This window comes from Eschrichtius robustus, chromosome 13 (assembly GCF_028021215.1).
Source record: "Eschrichtius robustus isolate mEscRob2 chromosome 13, mEscRob2.pri, whole genome shotgun sequence".
In the NCBI taxonomy this organism is placed as follows: Eukaryota; Metazoa; Chordata; class Mammalia; order Artiodactyla; family Eschrichtiidae; genus Eschrichtius; species Eschrichtius robustus.
In genome coordinates this window covers 3,235,185-3,243,962 of record NC_090836.1, presented here as the reverse complement: position 1 = coordinate 3,243,962, position 8,778 = coordinate 3,235,185, and the positions used below count along the sequence as shown (strand labels likewise).

General features: G+C 54.4%; 1 protein-coding gene across 1 annotated transcript in view; it reads left to right on the top strand.

The window, feature by feature from the left end:
* The first annotated feature begins 424 nt into the window (after positions 1 to 424).
* Positions 425 to 8,778, top strand: part of IQSEC3 (IQ motif and Sec7 domain ArfGEF 3) — a 98,059-nt gene continuing 89,705 nt past the window's right edge. The window contains exon 1 of the mRNA XM_068560762.1: positions 425 to 960. Within this exon, the coding sequence (XP_068416863.1) occupies positions 425 to 960 (536 nt within the window). The remainder of the gene's footprint in view (positions 961 to 8,778) is intronic.

Below are 8,778 nucleotides of genomic sequence, written 5' to 3'. Positions count from 1 at the left end.
TTTCCTTTCTCCGCGTCCTCGTTCTCCCAGCCGCTCTCTCCTCCTCCTCTGTCCTCATCTACTTCTGCTCTCCTACGGGTCCCACCGCACTTTCCCGGTGCCGCCGCTTCCTCCTGGCCGGCTTTCCCTTTCTCGCCAGATCCCCCTCATCCATCCCGGGTCCCTTCGTTTATCCTGCTCCTCTGCCAGCCCTGCAGGAAGCCGAGACTCCTCACGAAGCTTAGAGGTGGGAGGTGGGGGGGGAGGGGTGGGCCCTGGCGCCGCGGTCCCGCCCCTCGTGCGTGTGTGAATGTCCGTGTGGCGGTGACGCGGCGCCGGCGGAGAGGGAGGCGAGCGGATCGCCGGGGCTGCTCGGCTCCTGCGCGCCCTCGCGCTCCCCGCCGCCCGCCCAGGCGCAGGCAGGGCGCAGGCGGCGGCGGGCGGCATGGAGAGCTTGCTGGAGAACCCGGTGCGCGCCGTGCTCTACCTCAAGGAGCTCACGGCCATCGTGCAGAACCAGCAGAGCCTCATCCACACCCAGCGCCAGCGCATCGACGAGCTGGAGCGGCGGCTGGACGAGCTAAGCGCCGAGAACCGCAGCCTGTGGGAGCACCAGCAGCTGCTGCAAGCCCAGCCTCCGCCCGGGCTCGTCCCCCCGTCGCCAGCCCCGCTGCCGGGCGCCCCGGCCACCGCCGCCGCCGCCGGGGCCCAGGAACAGCTCCAGGACCACGGACAGCTCCCGCCCACCGCGCCCGAGAAGCCCCCGCTTCAGCACCACGGACAGCTCCTGGCGCAGCCCCAGCCGGGCCCCAGCGGCAGGGCTCACGCATCCCAGCCGCCCCACCAGCACCCGGCGGGGCCCGGGGCCGTCGCCGACAAGGAGAAAGAGCGTCCCCCGAGTTGTTGCGCCGCTGCTGGAACCCTCCTTCAGCACAAATCCCCCGCCGCCCTCGGCAAGGGCGTCCTGAGCAGGAGACCCGAGTGAGTGGGGAACAAGGCACGGGGACCAACGTGCCGGGAGGAAGGGAAGCAAATGGGCGTGAGGAGGGGACAAGGGGGAAGTGGGGTGCACCTGAGACTGAAGGACTAGGGCCTTCAGTGTGCTTGCGGGGAGAAGCGTGTCAAGGAGGTTTGGGGGAAAGGAGGGAATGATATCAGTGTTTGAGAGGGCTTGGGAGGTGTTGGAGCAAACGGGAGTATCCCAACCATCACTGGGGGGGCAAAGGAGAAAAGAAATGAGGGTTATTGGAAACTGGCAGATTTTAAAGGGGACAAGACTGGCGGGGGGGCAGATTAAACTGAAGAAAAGAGAACAGTTGAAGAATCTTTTCAAGTTAGGAAAAATCTGGATGGGAGTTTGGGTAGTAAAATTATTCGAATGGAGAGTGAGCTATGAAAAAGACAGAGGCTTGGCAAAGAGACATGTTGAGAGCTTTAAAAAGGGCAGGGTCCAGGAACCGTAGATCTGGGGTCTGAGGGGATTCAGAAGGCAGAGCACGAGGCTGAGAGGCAGGATGATGTGAGAAGGCCAGGGGGCTGGAGACAGAGGAAGAGGAAGGGTGGGAGAAAGCGTTTCCCAGAGGAACGAGGTGGCTCTTTCACTGATGCAGTGGGAGTCCAAGCCAGGAGCGGCTCATTTGGCGAAGCTTACTCTGCTCTGACCTGAGTGGGCACCTTTCTTCCGAATGCCCACAGACCCGGAGGGGTGCAAGGTAACAACCCACCAGGCCCACAGAGGATCCCTTTACAGTGTCAGGATTCAGTCTGGTTATAGCTTTTTCCTCTGACTCAAGGAGGATTTCTGTGCAGGGTGTTAGCAATCGTGGAAAGGGGATAATGATGAGAGAGACAGTTGGCTTACGGAGATGGTATTTGGATGGAATTCCTGTTTAAAACTCTGTCGTGGCTGGTGACTGCAAACCTTGCTTCCCCCTGGTTATTTGGTGATGACTGGAATCCCATGGTAGGTCCAGAGAGAAATATGCTCATTAGCCCCTGATGAGAAACTCTAGGACTTCAAGCTCTTTCTTTATGCCCAACGTCCATGAACTAGAGATACGGGGAGAAGAAATGAAAGAGGATTGGAATATTCTCTCCTCTGTATTGGGAGGGCTGTGACGTCAGCTTCCCTTCTCTGATTAGACAGGTGATAGAAGAACACCTCACGGGAAATCAGAACCTAGTCAGCACCTGACCCTGACGATGGGGATGCTGAGGGAGTTGGGGGCAGGGGTGGGAAGGGTGGAGAGCCAAGAATCATCTTCAGCAGCCTTGGCGTGCTTTAGTCTAGGACTACTTGTGAAGATTTGATGCAGACTCATTTTCTCCTCACATCTACTGCAGAGTTAGACAAGTCGGGTCAGGACACAGGGTAGATTTGACCAGAACTTTGGGTCCTTAGGCAGAGGACCCAGGATGATCCCGCAGCATTTGATGCAAGTCCCAAGAAGATGTGGTTTTCCTTCCTACCTTCCTCAGTGGCCCATTTGCCCTTCCTTCAGTTTCACGGTTTTCTTTCCTTATCTGGCAGAAAAAGCAGAAAGTCAGTTTTCCCTCAGTGCTCATGGCTCAGCAAGAGGCAAAAAGCAAAAGGCAAAAGGCAAAAAAAAAAAAGAAAAAAAAAATCCAAGATACTATGTGGCTTTTTCCCCAAATACGGGCAGCTATCCCATTCCATTTCCCGGGGGGCAGCCACAGCTTCCTGGGAATTGTGGTTCTTCACCTGATTCCGCTCCTCATGTCCTTTGGTGTCTCCCTCCTCTTCCACCACATCCCCACACTCTTTGCATCTCTTCAGGGGACTGTGTAGGCAAGACCGGTTGAGGAAAGGTCATTTTTCTTGGATAAGGACTTTGCTGTGGCCCCCAAGGTGGCTTAAAGAGCCCAAACTCTCCTGCTCAGGTGCTCTTGCTGGGAATCCAGGGATTTTAGGAATCACCTGGATTCCTACCCATCCTCACATGTCAAAACTGGAGAGAAACCGTCGTGTCCTCATCTCTCCTTTTCCCTTGTCCTGCTTTTGCTTCCCAAGGGAGCAGAACAAAAATAAGTAGTTGAAATGGTGGAAGAGAGTGGAAGTTTTGGAAATCTTTCACTCGGGAAGTTGTGCCAGGCACCGAGAGGTTAAAACCAGCAGTAACTCCTTCCTTTCTCCAGATCCTCCAGCTTTTCCCCCCTGTTCCCCAAGCCTGGACACCCAGAGACTTAAAGAGTTCATACACGCACACGCATGCCTCCTCCCTCTTCCTGCAGCTCCCTCCCCGCTCGCATGGGAAATCACGGACATCTAGGCAGACTGAATGCCCTTTGGATCACCCATTTCTTCCCACTGTTTTGCTTAACTTCAATCCAAGTTTCCCCCCACCCCCCGCAGAATCTCAGGAAGGAATCATCTTTGCTGACTACATGTTTAGCCCCACCCTGCTCTCCACCCACGACCCCAATTTTGCATGTCTTGTCCTCCTCTGCCCAGCCTCTCAGTGGTGTAGGGCTAGATGCAGGCGGCCGGCAGGGGCACCTCTCCATGGATCGGGTGACATGGGGAGAGGGAGAGCTGAGCCAGCAGCCCTCTCCCTGGGGCCTCTCCTGGGGATCTCCCTGATGAATCAGTTCTCTACTGGGCATGCTGACGTAGGAGGAAGAGCCGGCGGAGGGGGTCCCTGGGTCATAATTTTGCTGAAATCCGTTCTCATTTCTTACTTCCCCTTCTCTGGACTCATTAGGCTGAGAATGCAGCTCTGGTGAGGTTGCTGAGGGGTGGGTGAGGGCTACCCGGGGCCAGGCAGCGTGAGGTGCATTATCTCACCGCACAGCTTATCTCTTAGCCCCAGAACTCATCTTCCTCCCCAAATCCAGGAGAGGCAGGAGCCCTGGGCACCCTGGGGCTGGGAAATAATAGACTGTTGAATTGTCATCAGATCTGCATTAACATGCAACCTGGCCTCTCTCCCTCCTTCAGCTGAGGGAGCTACAAAGGTGATGGCCTTGGAGGTCGGGCCAAGGAAGCAACAACGTGGGTGTGGGTGAGCTCAAAGACATCACGAAAGAACGACACCGGAGGGGTTAAAATTCTTTTTCTGCTGCTTCCTGGCTCTTGCTAAACTCCAGCCCCCACTGCCTTTGCCTCTTAATGAGAGCAGCAATCTAGCTTCCTCCTCTTTATTTTTTTAATCAAGGCTCACAGCATCTACAGAATTGATTATCCCTTTCCTGGCTGGAGCCAGAGCCTCAGCTTGACCTGGCAAAATCCCCTCCACGTCATGGAAGCACATGACCCGACCTGAAGCTCCTGCCTTCAGTGTGGCCACAACTTCTCTGTCTGAGCACATGTTGGTCCACCCACCCAGCCGTGCATTTAGAGCCAGTGGATCCCAGGGTCTGCCCAAGTCCCCAAGCCCACGGGCAGAGGATTATTGGAGGGTGGCAAAGATTCTTGCCTTATAATTCGAATTCAGCACCTACCCTGGGCTCCCTACCTCCAAGGGACCATGAAGTCCGAATAGCTCCTGTGTTCTCCTCTTCCTCCCTTGTCTTTTTTTATACCCCTCCTCTTCCTCCCTACTTTCCCCCTTGTCCTTTCCTTTCTTTGCTCTTACCCTTCTTCCCTCCTCTCAAGTATGTTCCCTCTCCTGTATTTTCTTCCTTCCATCCTTTGCTTCCATTTAAGCTGCGTAGGGAAGTCTCCTCCTCTCTGCTCCCATCCTAAGCATAAACTAAATCTTGAGTCATCTTTTGAGCACCACGGTCTCATGCTACCTGGAGGCCGGGGCACAGCTGGAAGACCACTGGATGTGCTTTTTAGCCTGTTGTCTGAGATGCTGATTGGAGCCGGCATCTCTGCTCCTACTGAGTCAGGGTTGTCTGCCTGGAGGTGGCAGACAGCCAAGACTGGCCCCTCCTGGGAGCTATTAAGAGAGTATGACAGTCTGTCTGTCAGTCAACTCTACTGTATCAAGCGTCCGGTCCATTCAAAATCCTGCACTCTGTGCTGCGAAAAGACAGGAAAGACGCCGACAGTCCTTGCTCAACACACTCGAGACACAGATCTAGAAACATCTAAATAAGTGGAAGCAGACTGCAGGTGCCCAGAGCCATCCTCTATCAGGACAGAATGGGGTTAAGAGGGTGAGCGTACAAAGCATGTTCAGAGCCCAGAGAGAAGGGTTCCTTGGTTGGCGTCAAGGGCTTATGTCAGGAATAGCGAGAGCCAAGGAGAGTTGGAAGGGGGACGGAGCCGGGAGGAGTCGATCCACAGAGATGTCTGTGCTACACGTGCTTACCATCCCACCCTCTGACCTACAGCCCCTGCCCCCATCATGCCTCCCCCGACCAGGCTAAACCCATCAACGTGGGAAGGAGATCTCGGTGCCCGGGGTCCTTTCTGCCTTGCGGCCAAAAGCCCTTCTTGCTGAGGAAGCGACGTTACCGCCTTGCTCCCTTGCCCTCTGTCCCCCGTCTCTTTTCTATCTCAGCGAGGAGAGAACTTCTGGCTGCTCACCTGGAAAAGGGGGCCGAATGAAGGCTCACTGACAGGAGGGCGTTGGGTGTCTTTTGCTCACTCAGCAGCTGGTACGGAGCAGGCACTTGTGACGATCTGCTGTCCCCTGCCTCTCCGAGGGCCTGGACCACCGTTCTTCCCTCCCTCTCATCCAAAAAGAAACCAGTCACCCCGGTCTCAGGAAAACCCGACGGCCTCCCTGCTGCTCAGCAGCCCGTGTGCCTTGCTCCACCGCCATCTCCTTCCTACCCGGAGCCCTTCCTGGACCCACACAGGCAACACCAGAGGCCCTTGCACAGGCATTTGGCGCGTCTTCCTCTTGGCCCGAAACCCAGCGGGAGGAGCAGCAGTTGGTCCTGCTGATTCAGCAAATATCTATGCGGCCTGAGTTTCAAAGGTCACTTATGAAAAACGGCAGATGGGGGTCAGGTCTGGGGCAGAGAGTGAATGAAAGGGAGGGTGACATGAAAAAGTGGGGAGAGCCAGGACAAGCAGCTGGACCCTGGTCTGGAAAGAGGCTTGGATCTTAGATTGAAGTCCCATGTAAGGGGTTTCTTAGTAAGAGGTCCTGGGGATGCTTTCATTGCACCTGGCAGATCCCCAAATGCAAGGCCATCTGGCAGGACCTCCGAGGCTTGGGCCACTGCAGCGCCTTCCTCCTCTGCTTCTGGAAAAGCACAAATCGCGGGTTCCCACACAGGCTGCAAAGGGTTTTTTGTTTTCACGCGGGCTTTGGAGGTAGGCATACCTGGGTATGAATCCTGCTCTACCACCTACCAGCTGGGACACCTTACATTCACGGTGTACCTTCTCTGAGCCTTGGTTTTTTCGTTTATGATATGAAGAATAATATCTACTTTAAAGGGTTGTTGTTAAATTTTAAAATTAGATAGTTTTTTTTTTTTTTTTTACTGTTTCAGGCACAAAGTAAGTGCTCAATATATTGTAACATTTCTACGGATAAAGAAACCAGGGCCCAAGGCTCATCCAGAGTTAGACCATAGCTATGGAGGAGAATCCAGGTTCAGGATTCCTTCAGGAATTCTTCCAGGCCACCTTTCTACAGTGACCTTTCCTCAACCACTGCCCTACCTCTGGACAGTGTGCACCCAAGCTGTTCCAGATATGTGAATGGGCGCTTGCCTTAAAATGCAGCTAGGCAGGACAAATCACCATCCCTTAGTGATCTACGATGAGGTCTCACGACTGTATAGCTGGGAAATGCTTCCTTAAGCCCAACCTAAATTTCTTAGGTTGCATTTTCAGATTGTTTGCACTTCTCTTAAGGACACTGAAGGGATCTGAGCTACCACCCAACACCCCATGAGGATGAGAATGACCTCATCCATTTTCTAAATGGGGAAACTACAGTCTCATCTAGTACGCAGACGTGACAAGGACAAAAGTGGAGAGTGGGGGACTGGAGTCTGAGCCAGGAGATTGCCTCCCCTTTGCTGGAACGAAAGCTGAATCTATTGCTCCAAATTCTTCCATCCCGGGAATGGAAGGGAGAAGGCAGAACCGCACTTTGCAGGACTCTGAGGTCAGAAAGTGAGACAGAACAGCAGGCAGGGGCCGAGAAACGGGGAGGCCTGACCCGACGTGGGGTTCTGGTGGAGGCTGCGGGGGAGGGTGGCCGGAGGGGGACTCTGCTTTTCCTGGTCAAGCCCAGAGAGTAAAGGAGTTTCTTCTCGTAAGGACTCTGTTAGATGAAATACCTTCTAGAAAACCAAAACAAACAGGTGGCAAGGTGGTCGTGGCTGTGTGTGTGTGTGTGTGTGTGTGTGTGTGTGTGTGTGTGTGTGTGTGTGTGTGTGTGTGTGTGTGTGTGTGTGTGTGTGTGGAGGCACGGCGTGGGGCAAAGGCTGTCGTGCTGTTGCTGTTTGGAATATCCCATCTGGAGGGTTATGTAACTCTGCAATGCCGATGTCCGGGCTGTGCTGAGCGCTCCCTTTCCTCGCCAGCTGGGGCCCGGGCTCTGTGGACAGGGGGCCTGCAGGCCTGTCCAAGTCCAGAGAGTGCCCCCCCTGCCCCACACCCTCACGCTGTATGGTGGCAGGTCATTTCCTCCGGGCCACAGCTGCAGGGGCCGGAGGGCCTTAGGAGCTGGACCAGGGTCTCCCAGCCCCTCTGGGGAGTCAGGTGAATATCAGAGCTGGAAAGGTCCTGTTAGGTCATTTGGACCGAAATTCTCATTTGGCAAATGAGAAAACTATGGTCCGAGACAGAAGTGACTAGTGCTTCCAAACTGGTTAGTGGCCGAACTAGGTTTAGAACTCAGCTTCTCTAAACTCTTCATCCAGTACTCCCATCAGTATAGTGAGGGACCGAGAGGACCCGTCAGGACTGCTCCGTGGGTGTGCATGGCCAGACTTACCGCGAGTTATGGGGGCTTCAGGCATTCCACGGAGGTCTCTCTGCCTTCCAGAATATCTCGCTTATGCCAGCAATTCCACAAGTAGAGATTCCTTTGGGTACTTCAAGTTTATCCCCCTCGTTAAAATGCAAATTCTCCTAGGACAGGAGAAAAACAACACATTTGGCTCTATTAGACTGTTGCACTTCAGCATGAAAGAGTTTATCTGAGCAGTTTCTGAAGGGCGGGTTTGATAAGGGAGGAGAATGCCTAGCGGCCAGGGCAGGAGGCTCGTAAGGCATTGAAGGGCTCACGGGGGACGCTGTGGAGAGTCTAAATGGTCTTCACCTCCACCGTATTTTGCAGAGAATTAGCACTGCCTTGCCTGGGCCTGGTAAGCAAAGGGCAGGGACACAGGGCACTCACTCCCACACCGGCTTGTCTTGGAAAAGTAATTATCTGGGCTGGAGACGGAATACTTCCCCAAGGAGCTTCATGTGTAAAAGTCATAACGCAGGAATTTAAGGAGCATCCTGGTGCTTGGTAAGCACTTTTGATCCTTTCTAGGCTCTTAAAATAATTTTTTGGATGGCAAAATTTCACACAGCTCTATTGGGGTTTGTCATGGTGGGGATGAATGGTATGGGGGATGGAGGCCAGCTCAACACCTAGTAGGTGTTTGTTGAGTAATGCTGGAAGGAATAAACTCTCAGTGCGTAGGGCACAGGCAGGCCCATCCACCCGTGAGTGGAGGGAGGGGGTATGGAGTCAGGGCTGAAGAAGGTCTCAGCTGGAGGGAGCCCCACCAGGGGGTGGGTTGTGCCCTGGCCCACGAGCACAGTTTCTGCAGCTGAGCACCTGGGAGATGCTGGATCAGAGGCTTAGCTCTTAAGGCCATCTGGGGAGTGAGGGGGACCTGGGTGCCCCTCGCAGCTAACAGATCCCA